Genomic DNA, 20963 nt, shown 5'->3' on the forward strand with positions numbered 1-20963 from the left:
CCCAGAAAGTAGTAACTTTGATGACAAACATCTCCCTAGAATCTAAGAATATTGCCATAGTTTTTCATTGTATTTATTTTTACGATTAAGTGGTATTTATGAAAAAAAGTGTTTCTACTTATAAAATTCTTGGAGTTCTTACTGTGGCATAGAAGGTAAAGAATTCTGCATTGCCTCTTCAGGGGCTCAGGTTGCTGCCGAGATGCAGGTTTGATTCCCTACATGGTGCAGTGGATTAAGGATCTGGCATCACTGCAGCTGTGGCTTAGGTCCCACCTGTGGCTTGGATTCAATTCCTGGCTCAGGAACTTCCATATGCTTCCAAAAAAAAAAAAAAAAAAAAAAAAAAAAAGACAAAATTATCAAAGTATAAAAAAGTAAATCAAGAGTAAGACATGTTAAGTAAACAATGATGGTGGTATGCAAATGGAGCAAAAATTGTGGTGATATCTAAATTATTAAAATTGGGAATAGCTGTTCTTGGATGAGGTCACACACCAGTCTGTGACAAAAATGATACCACCTCCATGCCCTTCCCATATTGCAGTTGCTTTTCTGAGAACTGTGGTTGCAAATGAAGCCTTCGAGCTAATCCTAAATCTCTTCTACAAGTGAGCAGATTCATGAGAGAAATTCTACTTTCTCTAGTTATTCTTTTTTAAAAAAATATCTTTGGATGTCATTTTAAGAAAACAGATGAAATGACCTGGCAACTACGTTTTAGTCATATTTACAATGTTTTTTGAACTTGATTTTATTTAATTTTTTAGTTTTTGTCTTTTTATCTTTTTGTCTTTTAGGGCTGCACCAGCAGCATAAGGAGGTTCCCAAGCTAGGGGTCAAATTGGACCTGCAATTGGCAGCCTACATCACAGCCACAGCAACGTGGGATCCGAGCCACCTCTGTGACCTACACCACAGCTCATGGCAACGCCAGATCCTTAACCCACTGACTGAGGCCAGGGATCGAACCCAAGTCCTCATGGATGCTAGTTGGGTTCACCAACCACTGAGCCATGACAAGAACTCCTGAACTTGATTTTAAGAACATGAAAGAACAGTAAAGAAAATACCAACCCTTTACTAGTTTAAATAACAGTAGACACTGAATCACTAACACTCACACAAGAATACTATTTGTAAAGACCAACCTGAAGAAATTCAGAATGAAATAATTTGGATCTTTATCTTTTATCTTTATCAATTTAGCTCAAAAGAGGTTTACAAAGCCACAGAGCTAATTGAAACATCCTATGTACACTGTCACATGGATCTGCTTATCAGAAATTCTTCTCTGAGATTTCCAACTTATTGTTCTGTTATTTTTTTTTTTTTTCAATCTGTTAATTGAAGACCTTAATCCTTACTTTTGCCTTTGGCAAGTGAATTTTGATGGAGGAATTTGACCTTGACAAAAACAAAGCAAAACAAAATAAAACACAATCTTCATTCACTCATTTCTGCATCTTAAAACACCTTCTCCCATCCCAGTCAGCAGAAGCCCACTCAGATTGCTGCCAACATCTCCTGGTTTACCAGCCCCGGTTTTGCCCATTCAGAGAGAGTTTCAAATCTGTCCCCTGCGTTCCATTTTCACCCTACTCTGCCCTCTTCAAAAGCATATGGCCTCCCCCTTGCTAACCACAGAGAAAAGGATCAGATTCACTGATATAATATAATCAAAATAATGCTGACTGAAATCACTTACTATGTTACGCCTTCTAGAATACTCCATTATTATTTTAAGTGAGGAGCATGTGACTGTCACAGGCCGGGGTGACTTCAACGGTAGTAGCGAACAGATATTTTTTGACAAGGTCATGACACTAGCTGGGCCCCTGCCAGCCCTGTTAACTCTGCTTCTTTCTTTTTTTTTCTCTCTCTCTCTTTTTTTTTTTGTCTTTTTGCCTTTTCTAGGGCTGCTTCCTGTGGCATACAGAGGTTCCCAAGCCAGGGGTCTAATCGGAGCCGTAGCCACCAGCATACACCAGAGCCACAGCAACGCCAGATTCGAGCCGCATCTTCGACCTACACCACAGCTCATGCCAATGCCGGACCCTCAACCCACTGAGCAAGACCAGGGATTTAACCCACAACCTCATGGTTCCTAGTCAGATTCGTTAACCACTGTGCCACGACGGAAACTCCTAACTCTGCTTCTTTGAGGGGGTCTCTGATTCCTCGTTCTCACCATTTATTTATCCTGATTTAGCAATGCTTCTGCCTATGAGAGGTGGTTGGAAGAAGCCAAAATCTTACTCTGCAGGGAGATAATGTAGAGAACATATTAATGGTCAGCTTTGTCTTCTGAGATGACATGTTGGGGCAGGGTTTTTACACAAGATGCCTCTGACCACTTCTTTCTTGCTCATATGAGCTTGGTACCAGTCCCATTTCTGATGAGTAGTTAGAACTCCAAACGAAATGAAATCAACATGAATCAACATGCTTGAAATGGGTACCATAACTCTATTTTTATAGGATGCAAAAGTGTGTTGCCTGATAGATGCATATACTTTTATTTATGTTGAACATAAGAACAATTTCAAGTAGGGTCTGGCACTTAAGGCATTGGTGTTGATTTAGGCTTATCCAGAGGAACTCCAACCCCTGAACTCAGTATAGAAACCCTTGACCCCAGCTGCCTTGAGGAACACTAGAATTGCACCCCACACCATTCCACCCCACTCTCACCCTGAGAATGGTTTACAAGGAAGTAGCCTAGAAGGCAGAAACTTGAGTTTAGGCTCCACATGGGCTCTGTGACCTTGTAAAAATCATTATCATTCTTTCTAGATCTCACACTTGCCACTTATATAGTGAGGAGTTTGGCCTCATCCAACTCTCAAAATTGATGATCTGAAAGTATATATGTCACTGTCTCAGACAAAATGCCTTTTTATCCTCTTTTGTACTGTTTACTAGTTTGGGAGAAAACTTTTTGTTGGTTTTTATAATGTTTTTCTTATTTAAAAAGCAGCACATATTTATTTTTAGATAATGTAAAAATGTAGATAAGCAAAAAGAAAAACAAATGAAATTCACTCATAATCTTACTAACCAATGTTAGAGTATATAGTCTCCAGGTATTTTTAACCTGATTGTTCAGTTATTAATAGGTTGAAGTTCTCCTGTGCCATGGGTTAAGGATCCAGTGTTGTGACTGTAGTGGCTCTGGTCATTTCTGCGGCTCAGGTTTGATCCCCAGCCAGTGAACTTGCATATGCCACAGGTGTGGCCAAAAGAAAAAAAAAATTGGTTGAGATTATCTGTGCATGTGCTTAACTATGGTAGTGAACACATAGCCCAGTTTACTTCATTGAGTTTCTTTTTTTTTTTGACTTCTATGTTGATACAATGTTTTCTTGTTATTAATGTTTCTTAAATATCCATGCATAAAGATATTAGTGTGTAATGCTAATCAATGTCTCTGGATGAATTCTTAGAATTGAGAGTCTCTTGGTCATGAGGTATGCTCATTAAAAGAAATACATGGTTTTGTTTTTTTTAAACATGGTTGTAAACCATTCTTGTTGAAAGAATTTCAATAAAAGTATACATTATAAAAAGTTACTTTCTCTCCTCTAATCCTGGAGGTAACCACAGAGAATGGTTTGGAGTTTATCCATTGATTTAATAAAATTTAGAGAATAGCCACAACATGCCACATTCTGTACTAGTCACTGGGGACACAACATTGGTCAAGTAGATGTAGTCAGTGCATTCAGGGAGCTTAAGAATTTAGGAGCAGAAATCTTAAATTATCTATCTATCTATTACAAATTGTAATGGGTGCGTTGAACATGTGATAAATGATTTGATGAGAGACAACAGTAGGGCTACTTAATTTACATTAATTGATGGAGAAAAGTGAGATGTTGTCAAGGAAAGTTTCTCTGAAAAAGTAAAAGGTAAGTTAAAACCTGAAGGGTAAATTTAGCCAGCCAAGAATAGGGCAGTGGGAGTGGGGGTTGGGGGTGGGAGATGGCAGTCTGAACTGAGAAGGAGACAGAAGAAAGTGTTCCAAGTTCAGAGTACAAGGTGTAAAGTCCCTGGAAGTGGAATTGAACTTGATGACTGAAAGTAATAGAATACATGTGAGTCAGATAGGCAGGTGGGAAAGACTAGAGAGGTAGGCAAAGACTAGATCACAGAGGGCCCTGGAGGCCGTGATGATGTGTTGACATCTGTTCTAAAAACAATGTGGGCAGTCCCATCATTGCTCAGTGGAAATGCATCCAACTAGTATCCATAAGGGTTTGATCCTTGGCCATGCTCAGTGGGTTAAGAATCTGGCATTGCCGTGAGCTGCGGTGTAGATCACAAATGTGTTTCGGATCCTGCATTGCAGTGACCGTGACATACACCAGCAGCTACAGCTCTGATTCATCCCCTAGCATGGGAACTTCCATATGCCATGGGTGCAGCCTTAAAGAGCAAAAATAAATAAATAAATAAAAAGTAAAAAATTAAAAAAAAAATGTGAAGTTTTTGGAGGATTCCCCCAGTAAACAAGTATGTACATCTAGTTTAGGTTGTCCTATGCCAGGTAGGGTCTGTTGGCACTCAGCACCTTTCCCAGAATTCCTCTGTATCACAGGGGCCTAGATGCTTAAAAACCTCATTCCCAAACTCCCCTGCCAGCTGTTTCCAGTGAGATGCAATGGAAGGCAGTGGTGGGAGGTGAGAAGGCAGTATGAAGAGTGACTCCATGGTGAGGGTCACAGGCCACTTCCTAGTTTCTGACTTAAATCTTTTTCTTCCTTCTGCTCTTCCAGCCCTTTTGATGCTTTTTATGGAATGCTTTGCAATCAATCCCTCTTTGCCTAAAATAATGTAGAGTCCTTTCTGGTTTCCTTTCCAGACTTTGGCTTACTGAATGCTTTTGACTCAAAGAAATGCCTTAGTTTCTTACTCACCATGATTATTGCATGGTTTGCAAAATCTTTTTTATGAATCAATTTGCTTGAATTGTGGGTAGCACGTGACTGCTTGGCTATAGTTTTGTTGTGAGTCTTGGTACAGTCATCAGTAGGAATCATAGTTGAAGCACTTCAAAAAATATAACCACAATCCTGACTTTAAGAATTCTTTGAAACAATTGTTCCTATGAGGATAAGTCCCATGTTTTCTGGAACAGTTCTACTTTTGCATGTGCTATCATGCTATCCCTCTGATTACCCTTGACATTACCAACTCCTATGTCCTGCCCTGACAATATTGCCCCTTATGTATCTGCTGGTTTCCCTATCATGCAGATGGTGTGGATATTTATATGCTGTTTTTGACATCCAAAAATTATTCCCACTTATCTGGGAGGATGCTGTCAGTTTGACTGTATGAGAACTGGCCTTTCCTGCCCCTCACCTTTAGATGAGTTTAATGGTGCTCTTGATCAGGTAGGGTTTCAAGTAGAGCCAAATTCCTGCTCTATCTATAGAATTTTAATCTTGACATAGAGTGACAATAAAAAAGCTGAACATAATGGTAGTTGATTCATCCTGATGATAACAGCCTAAGAGGCTGCCTGTGGGTTCTGGCTTTGTCTACCTGCTGGTTCTGGGTTAGGTTCTGGGTTATGTTTTAGGCATGGCTCTCCAGGTTTCCCTTCAATTGTTATGAGCTCTTTTATGTCTACCAGGTAATTTGCTTCTCTGAGTTGAACTGAATTAGGTTCTTTCACATTTAAGAAGAGGGAGAGATTATATTCTTTCTCTTCCTTTTAGGTGGGGTAAAAAATATACATAACATAAAATGTATCATCTTAACTGTATTAAGTGTACAATTCAGTAGTGCATTCACGTTGTGCAACCAGTCTCCAAGAACTCTTTTCATCTTGCAGAATGGAAACTCCATACCCGTTAAAAAACCACTCCCAATTCCTCCCTGCCTCCTGCAACTGGCAACCACCATTCCATCACAGCTCCATAAATTTGACTATTCCAGGTGCCTCATGTGAGAGGAATCTCAGTATTTGTCTTTTTGTGACTAGCATATTTCACTTAGTGTGTTTATCCATGTTGTAGCATGTGTCAGAATTTTATTCCTTTTTAAGACTGAAGAATACTCCACTAATTGTATACTACACATTTTGTTTATGTAATTCATTTACTGGTGGTCATCTGGGCTGCTTCCACTTCTTGGCTATTGTGAATAATGCTGCTATGAACACAAGTGTACAAAATCTCTTTGAGACCCTGCTTCCTTTTGGATGTATACCCAGAAGTGGAATTGCTGGATCATATGATAATTACTTTTTTAATATTTTCAGGAAATGCCTTACTATTTTTCCATACTGGCTGCACCATTGCATAGTCCCACCAATGGTGCTCAAGTTTTCCAACTTGCTATACTCTTGTCAGCACTTGCTATTTTCTGGATTTTTCTGATAGTTACCATCCTACATACATTTTCTAAATGTTGTACCAAAGACAATTTCTTGTATTCAGAAATGAGTTATGCAGAATATAATGAACAGTTAAATACTGACCTAAGTCTCTGGAGGAAGAGCTGGCTGGCTCTCTAAACTCTCTTAGGGGCTCCTGGACCCAGCCGATTAGTTTTCTTCTTTTACTCTTCCCACTTCTCCCCACAATCCTTCCATTAAGAACTCTTGAGACTTGAATAAAACAACATAAACATGCTTTTTAATGTTTGCTTTTTCTTTTTGCTTTCCCTCACGATGCTTTCTTTCACAATTGCTTTCTCTCACGATGAGTGGGCTAACCATCTTAGAAAGGGCTTAACTCATGCCATATTAATAACTTCAAAATGTAGTTTGGAGTAAATCTTTTTTCTTTTTTTCAAAAAGCATGAGGAGGAAACTCAAGATACCTGCTAAAAATTATAAGCAAGATTACTCAGGCCCTTCTCTTATTAAGGAAGTATTTAGGATCTCTTAAAAGGACTAGTGTTGTTGGTTCTGACTTGAGATAACCTGAATAGAAAAAGCTTCAGAACCAGTGCTTGGCGCTCACCTTCCAAACTCTTCACAGCCAAGACTCAGACGCCTAACTGTCTCTGGGGCATATGTACATCTCCAACAGCCTTACTCTGTGGGCACATAGCCTTGGCTTGGAACATTCCTTCCTGGAATTAGTTAGCTGTGCCCAAACCAGGAGGTCTGAGACACTTAAGTGGGTGTGGACTAAGGAGCCAGGCACCCCTGGATTCTCTGCCAGCCAGTTCCCAGTGGGGTGACTTTGAACTAGGTTCTTAAGCTCTCTGAGTTCCGGTTTCCTCATCTGTGAAACAGGAATAGTGCTTCCTGCATGCAGGCTGGCTGTGATGATTGATTGAGGTAATGGAGAAACACATTCCCAGCATGACATTGGCATAGCAAGTGATATAAAAAAATGAATAACTCATTTTATTTATTCTGTACAGAAAAAAAAAAGATTGCTGGTCATTATCCGAAAATAAGAATATGAGCGTGTTATTCTTTGAATGTGTGTTCTTAATTGTCTGAATTTTTTGAGGGCTCTGAACAACTAGACAAGATGGCTCCCATTTTCAAGAGGCTGAATTTGTCTTTCAAAGTGATGTATTTATTCAAGAAACATCTGTAACATTTTCTTTCCCCCCAAAACAGTTCATATCCATTTTTGTATACCCTGGAATAGATTTGTTATAATCTAAAAATTTCTCCTTAGCATAGTGTTTGTATATGTATGTGTGTGTACACATACCTGTACACACACACACACACACACACACTCTCTCTCTCTCTATTAACTTTGGCTATAAAAATCAGAGTGCCTACATGTGTAGAACTTTTATTAAATATTTCAAAAAAAAAGTATTTTGATTTTCAACATTCACAGAAACCCAGTAAAGTAGCAGGAAAAGCAGATATTATTACCCTGGTTTCACAGATGAGATTTTGAAAGGTATGTGACTTGCCTGAGACCTCAAAGCCACTAAAATAATGGAGCGGCCAGAACTCAAACCCAGGCCTTCAGCTTCCAAATCCAATGTTTTCTCCGCTGCATCTCATGGCCTCCCCACAGGGCCATGCAGGGGGAGGAATGCTGGCGAGATGAATGCGAAAGAAAACAGAAATGTAAGGCTCAAAAGCCTCTTTGGAATTTGGAGGACTAGCATTAGCAAACAACTGAAATGTCATGCTCGCAGTCTAACAAGAATACAGTAGTGGGGAGTATTCAAATTGCTTCAGAACTTATAGGTATTTTGTTTAAAACAAAGGAAAATGCACAATGGGCTCCCAGTCTCCACTTTGTCAAATGCGGTGTTCTTACATCTCAAGTACTAGATTCTTCTTCTCCCCAGTATGGACCAGATTTACAGCTTTAGCGTATTTTCTGAGTACTTCCTCCACCTACATTCTATTTAAAAAATCAACACTTTTACCCCATATATTTAATTCCTATACTACTGACATTTAAAAAGGATGTGAGGAAGTTTCTCTCTGTATCTGGCATTGTGGCAAAGAATGAATAAACAAACAAATCAATTAGATCTACTTCTATGTTCCATACTTATTGAATCTGCAGGCCTAGTTAAAACCTCTACAGCCAGCCACATTGAAATAACCATATTCTAAAACCACTGGCATCGTATTGAATGTACAAAAAAATATTCAAAATGGCTCCCCCATGAGAGAATTTATAACACGGAAACACCACGCTTCACAGTCCAACCCTGCGTGTACATATATGAACACTCAGAAACAATTAGGTGCATGAAAATTAAAATTGCATACATTAGGGAGAAGCAAAAAACAAATTTTCAACAAAAATGAAATAGTTGAAGAACTCATAGTAGATCAAACCTGATGGAATATTATTAGAGCAACTGCAAAATGATTACTTTGAAGAAGTTACAGCAATATGCAGTGGATTTTTTTTTGTAAAAGAAAAACTTAAAAATCACATCTACTCTTTGATTATAGCCATAAAAACATGATATTTTGCATGTGGACACAGACTTGAAAGGATCATAGGAAAGTTAAAGGGTCCCACCCCCTTGTGAAGGAGTTAACAGAACTTGGGTAATTAAAAACAAAGATAAGAAACAGAACACCTTTTGGCACACGTTACATAAAATCGAGAAGAAAAACTGTACGTTGCTCTGTCCTAACCAGAATGGGTGCCAAAGATGTGGACTGATCCCAGGGACCATGTAGCACCTGAGCCTTGGCTCTGCACCACATGGAGAAAGTCCAGAACAATGAGCAGGAGACAGTCCAACTCCCTCTGGGGCAAGGGCTATCTTTCATGTCATCTCAAAACTATACACACATGCTCTACATTCCACATATCTACTAGGGCATCAAGGTCCCAGGCAGCATATCTTTAAATCACTGGGTCCCAAAGGGAAACCAAAATTGCATGGGAAGGGAAACTACCAGACTGGAAAAAAAATAACCATTTTTATAAGTCTTTATTTTTTAGTTGCTCCTCCCATAGTAATGCACTGAAAGGCATAACAGTTTATATTGTACAAAGCATTTGAAGAAAGTACCTCAACTTGCTGATTATTTCAAAATGAGATTACAAACAAAGAGAAAACAAATCCGGTTCCTCAATAAAGGGCAAAATAACTGAATACAGTCTGTTATTTACGTCTCTCTTTTAACATAAGGTCTGGAACACTTCATTTTACAAATAGGATTAACATGAACATAACATCGCACAAGCTTGCAGACAACCAGCATAAAATATGGGGTACAGTTTTTAATCAGGAGAATCATGCTTTCATGAAAGAAATTATAATCATTTATACAACTGAATCAATTTCAGTATTACAAAAACTAAGTTGCATCTATTCGTAGTTAGCTCATTAAGAAGGAAAACAAAACAACAACAAAAAGGAATGTTACGAAAAGCCAAACACCATTTGGCACTCCCATACACAGGTCGAGTCACCTTGGTCCTTGAAATTCAGAAAGGGGTGTGCCTCGGATGTCAGAAAGTAGTGGCTGACTGGAACAGTGCTATTTTAATCAACAAACAATAGTTTGCCAACAAATAAATACATGATACACGCAACACACACACAAAATTAAACATTAAAAAACAGTGACATGATTGTCTAAAATTAAGATGTTATTACAAGGATTTGGCAAACCTATTCGTGTAGTGGTACAGCGGTACTGGTGATGAACAGGCTACTTCACTGACGTAACCTCTTTGAGCATTGAACATCCATAGTTTACAATATACACATACCCTTTTCCCCTAGTTTTAAACAATGTACTTAAGAAGGCAAAAGTTAATAGGAAACAAATACTCCCTGTTATCAGTTTCTATAATAATCAAGTGTGCATTTCATCCAACTACTTCTGTCTTTGAAGGGTTAAATTACATAAAACTTTAACAAAGCAAAAAAAAAAAAAATTAAATCTGTAATTAAAAGCAACTGTTCCCAATCATGTGTCAGGTGATCTTGTATAAAAAAAGAATTCAGTTTCTATGGAGTGTTCATTCCTATCAATGCTGCCATCTCCACCACCCTCTCACCCCCCCACTCCCAAGGGCAAGATGAATTGGAAGATGCCTTCTGCCCAGCAAGTTTTTCACTTTTACGGAATCACTTTAAGTCGCATTGATCCACCAGAAGTCAGCAGCTGCCTTTGCTGTGCAAAACAAAATATCGAGAATAAATAGTTTCTTTTTCTTTCTTTCTTTCTTTCTCTTTCATTCTTTCTTTCTCTTTCTTTTTTTTTTTTTTCAATCATTCAGTTTAAGGTCCCCAGACTTTACATGAGTGACCCTTCAGGTTTCTAAGGCATTCTGCTCAGCAGTCTTTTAAATAGTCCTACATGAAAGAGCCATGCTACTGTTGGACTTGGTCCCACTCTGGTCGACCTTGGGAATGTCATACGTGGCTTATGGACTGGATGGCACTGGATTCCGCCGCAGCCCTGGCCATACTGTGCCACATGTTGGAAGAACTGTGGGATGAAGGATGGAGGGACTCCTTGTCGGACAATGACAACATCATAGCGTATGCCTGGGGTGAAAAGGAGAGACTCGGTAAATGGCATTTATTTGAAAAGCATCACTTTATAAATTTGAAGGCTACCATGGGTGAATGTTAGGAAAAGAAGGGACCCCGAGCAAGAGCATCTCTTGTGGGTGTGTTTGGAAAAGTGCGGGGCATTTTTTTGTGGTTATAATGATATGGAGTTAGTGCTGGCCTTCAGCGCCTTGGGGCCACAAAGTGATGCAATCTGCAGAACAAAAAAAAATAATGATCCTACCTAAAGTGTCAAGATTGCCTCTATTAAGAAACAGGAATCACCCCCTCCCCAACCATAAATACAATAACCATCCATCCACTGTTCATGCACATGTGCAACTCACCAAAAACATTACTGCATACTTACGACTGTAACTACAAATACAAATAAGAGACAGGCCTGCCTTGATAGCACTGAGGTCTATGGAGGAAATAGTCCAGCCGACTCCTGCACTTGATAACTGAGAGCACAAAAGGTGAAACAACCTGTCCAAAGCCACTCAGCTAGACAGTGGAGGAGGAATAAGTGAAACATTTCTGCCCAACCTTCAACCCGGTGTCCTCTCTCCACTTTCTCTCCATGCTTGAAATATACAATGCTGACACCCAAAGACCTTGAAAGCTGAGATCGATCTAGTCGGTTCTACCAAAAAAACAGAACAAAGCGCAAGACCCAGCAAAGTTCTAACCCCTGTGCTCCAATCCCTGCGGAGCAGGAGGTGCACAGTGGTGCTCTGTGAGGAAGTTCTCTTTCTCCCCTATTATCATGTCAAATCCTACATGACTGTTCAGAGAATCCCCCCATGTGCTGCCAAGTCAAATATTCAAATGAAATGTTTGGTCTTGACTTGTGGGTGAACTTTTCACTGTTGATTTGCTATTGTTGGTCTCATCCACTGCTAAACTTGCTTGTCAAAATGCTGCTGAAGTGGAATCACTAAAGTCCTGCCAAAGACATTCCTCTGTCGGTAAACAAAGACAAAATGCCTCTGTTGTTAAGCAGAATTTCATCTCTGGGAGTCATGCTGAGACATGTGGCCGGTCTGTGGTTTCTTCTGTAATCATGGCATTCAGTTAGAAAATCTGCCCTCACAGGCTGATTTTGATTTGCTGGGTCATTGCTCTAAATGTATACATTTGACTTTTATGTAGGCAAAAAGTTGCCTTCGGGACCTCTACAAAATCTCATCAGCAGACATATCTTTCTTAAGCATCTACTCCATGCCAGGCACTGTACTAGGTCCCAGGGAATCAAGGATAAATAACATAGAGTCCTTGTCCTTTGCAGAATTTAAAGTATGGGTGAAGTAAGCATGGAACTTTATTTGTTCTAATTATGTACCCACATTCAGAGATCAAGATAAAGAATATTCCAAAATGATTTTAATAAAACTCATTCTGATACGTGGAAAGAAAAAAGAGAGCACAGAGAAAATTGTGAAATCCCGAGTTTTAATACTGTTTTCTAATCTGCCTCTGTTCAACCTGCCTTGAGAAAGTTGATAACCTTTCGAGGTCACTTTCCTCAGATGAAATGTGACTAAAAACAAAGACTTACCTCCAATAGTTAGGGAGGAACCACAAACACTAACTTATATTAAGTGCTTAGCTCTTTATCAGCACCTATGTACTGACAGAACCTGCTATTATGAAACTAATTTTTTGTAGGAGAGGGCTTTTAAGGGAAAACTCCATGCAGAAGGCAGCCACTATTACATTGGTCAACTATTTTGGATTCAATCACTATACAAATCATGGAGTAAATATATGAGTTTTGAGTAAAGCATATAACTCCATTCAAGTTGTAGAAAATGGTAAATATGGAATGTCAGCCTTTTGGTAATCAAAGGAAATAAACATTTTCATGCACAAGGATCAAGGCCAAGCACATAACTGACAGTTTATGATGACTGAATGAATGAATGAATAGTTTCCTGAGATAAAGTCAGTTTGCAAAAAAGGCCTGACTATTTTCAAACTGATTATATATCTATGACATTATCAAGTAACAAAAAAAGATGAGCTAAAATTGCAAAATGCTAGTATTTCTTGTGATAATAATTGTTAGCCCAGCTGAGCTATATCAAACCCCTACTTTATTCATCAACATGCTGGTACTGAAATCCATCATTTCCCTTATCTCAGGGTTCCCAAGACCCTTTGCTTTCTATCACTTATAACAATCCCAGAATTTTCAAGTATTGTGTCTTATAATGTCTCATAATTTGGGGTGCAATAATTATAAAAGATTTTTTTTAGGGCCACATCTGTGGCATATAGAAGTTCCCAGGTGAATGAGAGGTCCAATCAGAGCTGCAGCTGCTAGCCTGTACCACGGCCACAGCAACATGGGATCTAAGTCATGACACTGATCCCCTGATTGAGGGAGGCCAGGGAACAAACCTGCATCCTCACGGATACTAGTCAGGTTCTTATCCTGTTGAACCACAATAAGAACTATCCCACTGGAATACTGTTTTCCCCATTTTAGTTGAGATATGACATTTGCTGTTAGGACCAGCCCCAAATTTCTAAGCCAAATAGGAAATTTCCAAATGTAGAAGTTACTATGGTCACATGATTTAATATGTCAGGGAATTTCCAAAATGAATTCTGGATCAAACAATTAGACCAAAGTGACCAAGAGATACGTCACAACGGAAAGTTTCTTTTTTTCTTTTTGAAAACTGACCTGAATAAACAACCTGGTTGAGTGCGGTTGTCAAGTAGAAAGGACTGACCTCCCTTTTTTGTGAAAAAAGAACTGAGGCCCTTTTCGACGGTATTTATAGATCCTTAAGTGGATTTATTTTAGTTACCATAGTGCTGATAGAATGCTGTAGACCCCAGTGAACTTGTTCTCTTCATTCACTCATTCAACAAAAACTGATAGGGTGTATTTCCAAGTTTGCCATTAAGTTGCTACAGACTTTTGGCAGTTCATTTTCATCCCTGATTTTCTGTTGACTGCTAAATTCTATCATTAGATGACTTGTTAATTAACTATATATAACCAGAAATAAAAATAGAGGGCAGAACTCACTTTCCAAAAATCTCCATATACAATTAGGGTGACAAAAATTATAGACACAAAAGCAACTAGAAAATAATTCTGAAGTCATATACGAATAGGTGCAAGTAAACATTATGGAGCATCTATAGAAGTAAGGTAATTGCAAAGTAAAAGGAGGATTACTGGAAGTCAGAGTTTGTCACAGAAGTTTCTGTGCAGAATGCAGTCATATTAATTGCTGTGGTGGTTAACTATCTTGGATTTGGTCACATACAAAGCATCTGAACCTGCTCAGATTTGAGAACATTGCAAAGAGTATCCGCCTTTGGGAATCAAAGGCACAGTGTCACCATGATGCTATACTGCAGGAAAGTATGTACCTGTGATTTGGACTTTCTGTGTAACGGCTGTTTAAGTTCCTCGGGCACATGGGAAGCACTGAAAGAAGACACCTCAGCTTCAGTATATTGATTATCTTCCATTTTCCTCATTTTGAGGCTATCTGTGAAGTGCCTTATATGATCTAGAGCAGAAAGTCCAGTTTTATATTCTTCCTCTTTATACCTAAAATGAACCAATGGGAAAGCACAGAGGGTTTTTTTTTTTCTTTTGCAGTTTGTTATCCAACCAAACCACTTTTCATTGGAGTCTATATACTTGTCAAACTTATTATATTTGCAGTATAAAGTCACCTGCATCAATTCCTGGGTTCTTTGAAAAGCTTACAAATATTCTATCTTATAAGAATATTTCTTTTAAGATTTTTCCTAACTAAAGCAAGCATATATTTTCAATAAAGAATTAAAGTTAATGACATGCGAAGTTAGCAATGCAGTGGAGACAGAACTCATACGTTTATCGCTCCCATTTAAAATAAAGCCAGTTATGATGATATTCATTTGGCACCAATTATCCATATGAAAATATAATACTCTTATCACTTTAATTATTGGGGTAATTTTTTCCATTTAAACATCTATTCATCTACACAGATTCCATAACTATCAAAGTGAAATTTATCTCGATAATATCCTACTAATAACACATCAGATAAAATGGATAAATTAGATAATGTTGAAATCTCTATTTTTGAGTTTTAGAGGTAGTGCCTCAGTAAAGGATTGTGTACTTTCATAACTTTCATTTACACTTCCTTCTTCAGACGAAGCAGAGTTCCACAAATGCCAATGTATTTATATGCTTGCAGATTTGCTGATGGCCACCTTATTTGCGTTTTTTAAAAATTAATCCACTGTGTATGCCCTGCTAATTCAAATTTACTTTTTATGATTTATTGCTCACCAACTGCTTATCACCTGGAATATTACTTTAACGGGAGAATAGAGTGGCAGGAATTATGACCCTATGTGGACCTACTCTTGCTTCTCACCTCACTGGGGATGTCTTGCAACTCATCTCCAGGCCGCTGGTTTCTTCATAGTCATCCTCGGGGTTTCCTTCATGTAAATTACTTGTCACTGGTTCCTTTCCCATTTTCCCAGTAACATCATTGTCTTCATCCTCCTCATCTAACAACACCTCATCTTCTACTTCTTCATCATCCAATAAGTCTGAATTTTGACTGGTCACCAAAGCCTTTTCATCTTTAAAGTGACTGCCATTCATTCTTTCGAAAGCATAAAAAGAAAGAGGTTTAATTGGTGTCTTTTTAAAACATGCAGTTAGGTCTATTATCTTGTCTTCCTGACAGCAATTTAGATTTTCAACACTTCTAGAGTAAATTTTGTTGTTTATGATTACGGCAACCGTGGGAACACAATGTAACCTCATAAATGAGAAACTGAAGGAAAAAATAATCGCATGATTATTCATATTATAAATGGAGCCTCTGGCAGAACTAGGAAAACAATCTCAGCCTCCTATTTCTTATCAGCCTTTAGTTGATAAAATTATATTGCTATATATGATATAAAAAGCACACAAATGTTTTCTCTACAAAATGTTACCTAATTACCATATAAGTATGCAGCATTTAAAAGAATAGATTTCTGGAAAACCCATATCCTTGAGCAACACTGCCAAAACTTCAACACATATGCTTAAAGTGAATCTAAGAGTTTAAAAAAAAAATGTTAAAGTAGCTGCCAAGGACCAATCAGCATTTGCTACTTCTAGGTGACATTGGTGGTATAAGGCACTTGGAAGTGACTGAGAGCTCATTTATTTGCACTTTGTTCAAATAAATGTAAAATGTCTGAATGCAAAAATATTCCGTGTTTCCCAGGGTAATACTGAGATTGGTATGTACCATTACAGAAAAATGTAATTGTACAAATATCTTTTCAAGCTTACTTAGCAAGTATGTATAATATGATGATGCAAAAGAAGATTATATTTAAAAAGTCATTTGTAATATGTTAGTCTGTAGTTGCAGGGATTGAAATATGTGATCTCAAAAGTTTAATCATAAAAAAAGAGTTTAATAACATAATAGTCTTCTTTTAATATGTTTGAGAGTATTTACGAAACTAAGATAAACTTTGGGGGCTTTCAAGTAAACACTGAAATATGTGTAAATTGAATTTACATTTCATTGTAAGATTTTCAAAGTTGAAATGAAGTTATAAAACATTATAAATGTTTTGAATATCTCCTCCTAACTTCCTCCTTTTAAAGATCCATGATCAGGGAAGTTAAGGCACTTGCCCAAGTACAAAAAGCTTGTTAGAAATTACACCATCACAGGCATCCAGGTATGTTCATTCCCGGGCCATTCGTAACCTTTCCATTTTGTCTTGCTCCTTTACCTATTACCAATGTAGAAAACTTGCTGAGACTGCTAAATTGCTGATATAGTCATGTACAGTTTTCATATTTAATGTAACTATTTTTCAGATTATGGAAAATTAGGTATCAGCAATGGACCCCTATCACTTTCCCACATTTAAAAAAAATGAGTATAATTTAATATTTAGATTTCCCAGGGCAAAAAACATACAAATAAAACAATCCTGGGTGTGACAGATGCACATAATATAAATTCATTTGACCAGAAAAGCCATATCATCAAGTTTTTTTTCAATACAACCAGTCTCTTGACTTCTTTTATCAAAGAATGATGAAAACATGTTTTGCACAGACATAAATTATTAGTTTCCAGTTACACTGCCAACTTGCTAGCTTGAATGGATCAAAATTGTTATTTTAAAAAAAAATGAAAGAAAAAGTAAAAGAACAAAAGCGTGCATGGATGAAAACCAAAAGTAACAAAGGCAACACGATTAAGAAAATCTATTTGTTAATTATGCTTTCAAATGCGGCAATTTATGGGGGATAAATTATTCATCAAAAATAGCCTGATAGGAGTTGAGGGGAGAAAAGTTAGATGACTCAGTCTTCTTACTTCCATGCTGTTTAGACATGTTGAAGCCAGATGTTGAGCTATATGGTTCACGAATCTCCCACTAAGGGCTCAAAATCTAAACAGGCATCTCGGAACACAAATGGTGCTTTGTGTTCGATAGTTCTTATTTGTATCATGTAAATAGCATTATCAAAATGTAAGAGCATGACTGTTTTTCTTACTTGTCCTTACTACTTTGTATTTCTGATTTTCTGCCTCACTTCTCTCTCTCTCTCACGCATACACATACACACACACACACACATACACACAGATGCACACATGCACACAAGCACACAAACGGCTGAGCAGATGGAAAGATACATCCAACTGCACACCGTTGTAGCTTTTATCAGACTTCTTAGAGTCTGGGAAAGGTCACGTAATAACAGCTACCCTCTTCTTGTTCCCCTAAAGACACTGTTATACAAGGTAAGGAACAGAAGTATTCATATAATTTTTATGTAATCTTGGAAAGTGATGTTTATTTGATACTTGCCTTAATGGAAAAACTCCCTAAAAGAATTAACTTTGACTTTTAGGAGCATTAAAAATGGAGGACACTAACAACAACACCTGCGTGATAAAAAGTAAGGGACTTTCACTAATGAACTTCATGTTATATTAAAATTTACATTGGAGCGTCTTAACAGGTCATTGTATAGTTATGTTCAGAAAAACATAGTTCTTAATATCAGATATTTAATTATAGATAAGAAAAATTAAATCCAGTAGTTTGGGTAAAATAATGTTTTGCTTATATCACATAAAATGTAACATACCTAGATAAGTGTCAATTATTATTATCAGCAGCATTAACGGTTTTTATTTATGAATTAAGCTATACATGCTCAATGATGATAATGACAAGGGTAAGCCAGTATACTGGGTCATTAAAAACAAGGACGATCATATCCACTGAAACAAACATGTCAGAATTAAATGAGGATCCACTTGAAAGCATATAAGGGAGTGACAGAATCTTATTAAGAAGTTACAAATGGATTCTAAAAATATATTTGGATGACAATTAATATTTTATATCTAAATATCTACATATTATATATATATACCTGTACATACAGATTATATATATATAGTTATTTAATATATATGGCCACATACTATCTGTATCCATTATGCGTCATATGATATATAATAGCAACAACTATTCATCAGTGAGTCACCTCAACCTGTGCACTGGCTTTCCCTTCTACTTGGCAAGTTTTGATAAAATATTCTAATTTGCTAGCAAGAGAAACAGAAAGGTAAAAAGCATGGGCTTTGGAACCAGATAGCCCAGGCTGAATCCCATTTATTACTTCTGTGACCTATGGCAACTTATTTAACCTTTGATGTCTCCATCCTTCACTGATAAAATTACATAATAGCAGTCCTATCTCATAGGATTATTAGAATAATTAAGTTAATTAATACACATAAAGTGGTTAAAAGAATATTTGGCATTGAATCTGCACTAAGTAAATACCAGCCATTGGTGGCAGGAGTAACAGCAGCTTCACAAAAGTGAGCATGGCAAATGCATTTGAAAATGCCCATTTCAGAAATCATTGACTTTACCTCTCCTCTGTGTTCCTGGGAGACTGGCCACTGTGATTGCTATTCCCAATGAAATTTCGGATTTCTGTGAAGTAAGCATCTTCCTTGTCATCGAGAATCGCACCTGTACTTTCCAGTTCTGAATGAGGCGATGATGTTGCGGTACCTGTGGGGAGAGAGGACCCTGTGTGAAAAAGACTATTATTTATGTGGCAACTTCTTTTGAATCTCATACCTTCTTCATTTAGTCAGTGTTGTTTCCTAAAACAAGCTCTTTTGAATATTAATAATGACAACTTTAGAAGGTCAAGGTCTTCCCATTTTTATCACAGTACCTATGCACATGAGAGTCCCTTGGGAATATTCTGAACCACTGAAACCATGAAGTACAGTCTCCCCAAGATGCTGTTTCTCCTAGTAGCTTCATTCACTTCCCACCATGACATGGGGACAGTTTTATTCATAGCGTGAGAATATAGGGTAAGGCAAATTATAGAGAGATCTTAAATACATTATGCCAGAGGAGATGCCTCTGTGGTTGCAGTGAATATGTATTTATTACCCTGTGCTTAAGTATGTTACCAAAAAAGACTGAAAACATGCTGGAAATGCTGCATTCTGACTTGGTGGGCTAAGTCGTGAGGAGATGCAGACCGTAACAGTCCCAACATAGGTTTGGTATATAGTATTAAGAAGATAATACTGGGTCTGTTGGTTACAGAATGATCATCAGCTTCCTCACTTATAAAACTGGAATCAAAATACTTGTATCCCAAGACTGTTCTAAAATTTGCATAAATTTACAAATTATAAACACTTTATAATATGTGGCCAAGCTTTATACCAACATTTGCTTCACGTTGTTTATCTTGCCTACAAACTACCTACAGTTTAATAGTGCATCCCAATAGTCTAGATGACAAAAATGAGAGGTCTGGACACCCCTCAGCTTAAGGAGGTTATAATCTGGGCCAAAAAGTAAATATTCAACGTTGATATACTATACCTTTAACTTAATTTTTTGTGAAACGATAGAAAAATGTTAGTAGTATAATGTAAGGGTGTACACAACTAGAAAGCATGGCCGTTTTTGTGTGTGGTTAGACCACTGTCTTTAAAAATCTGTTATTTTTAAACCAAGATCGTTAGGTTTTTGGCTTTAAGGGAAACAAAGAGTATATAGTTCATCCAAAATCATAAGCAACGTGCCTGTACAGTAGAAGAAGGATTAATAATAAAATAATTTCCTTTAGTAAAGATTACTACTTTGTATAAATCCAACTTTTCTCTGTTCTTAAAATTTTTTTCCTGAACACCATGCACGCCTCCTCCCCTTACCGCCAAGTCATTTTCTTAATTCTCCAGAAACAAATTGTGGCTACAGAGGCTGGTGTCACACACATATGCCAGCTGGTTAATATTAGTTAATGGCTTATTATCTAAGTATTAGAAGCTGAAGGCAAGAAAACCTACCATGTCTTCTGCTAACTATGCACTGGTTATGTCTGGATTAAAGGGAAGGTAGTTTTTGTTTGTTTGTTTGTTTGTTCTGGTTTTTTGTTTTGCCAATCCTAACTTAATTCTACATCAGAATTTGTGACCAAAACTACCCAGCACTGCCATTTGCAATGGGTTACTCTGATCCTGTCGATAATCTTCTCTTACTAATCTCAAATGAAGTTCCCTTGGAGAGGTTCTCTAAACTGCAGGACTTCTGCAAAAGCAGCCCTGGTCTCTAGGTTAACACTCAGAGTGTGATATTCTGGGGCTCTGTGGTGGACATCCTGCCAGGCTGGGGGTCACATTCTGTACAAAAAGGTGGAAAGTCTGCTTCCTGCAACTTAGGAAATCTTGAGTCATCAGTCCCTCTTGAGTTCGGGTCACGGTTCTCTTTGCTTGAAATTGCCCACTGAGATGAATCCAGGAGAATATAAAATCATCCCCAAAAGGCTCTGAATTGGATGTTATTCAACGATCACATCATCCACATCATTCAAAAATCCCAAGGGACATTCCCATCATGGCACAGTGGAAACAAATCCG

At 37.6% G+C, this 20963-nt stretch overlaps 1 protein-coding gene across 11 annotated transcripts in view; it reads right to left on the reverse strand.

Moving 5' to 3' along the window:
- Positions 1–9383: 9383 nt before the first annotated feature.
- The window catches only part of MECOM (MDS1 and EVI1 complex locus), a 583264-nt gene continuing 571684 nt past the window's right edge, over positions 9384–20963 (reverse strand). For 10 of the 11 annotated variants that reach the window (XM_047786037.1, XM_047786022.1, XM_047786029.1 and 7 more), the window contains 4 exons: positions 18942–19086; positions 15387–15623; positions 14377–14560; positions 9384–10974 (listed from right to left, as the gene is read on the reverse strand). In XM_047786037.1, coding sequence (XP_047641993.1) covers positions 10840–10974; positions 14377–14560; positions 15387–15623; positions 18942–19086 — 701 coding nt within the window. In that variant the 3' untranslated portion in view covers positions 9384–10839. The remainder of the gene's footprint in view (positions 10975–14376; positions 14561–15386; positions 15624–18941; positions 19087–20963) is intronic. The other variant, XM_047786046.1, reaches the window with a different exon arrangement.

Source organism: Phacochoerus africanus, chromosome 1 (assembly GCF_016906955.1).
Source record: "Phacochoerus africanus isolate WHEZ1 chromosome 1, ROS_Pafr_v1, whole genome shotgun sequence".
Taxonomy (NCBI): Eukaryota; Metazoa; Chordata; class Mammalia; order Artiodactyla; family Suidae; genus Phacochoerus; species Phacochoerus africanus.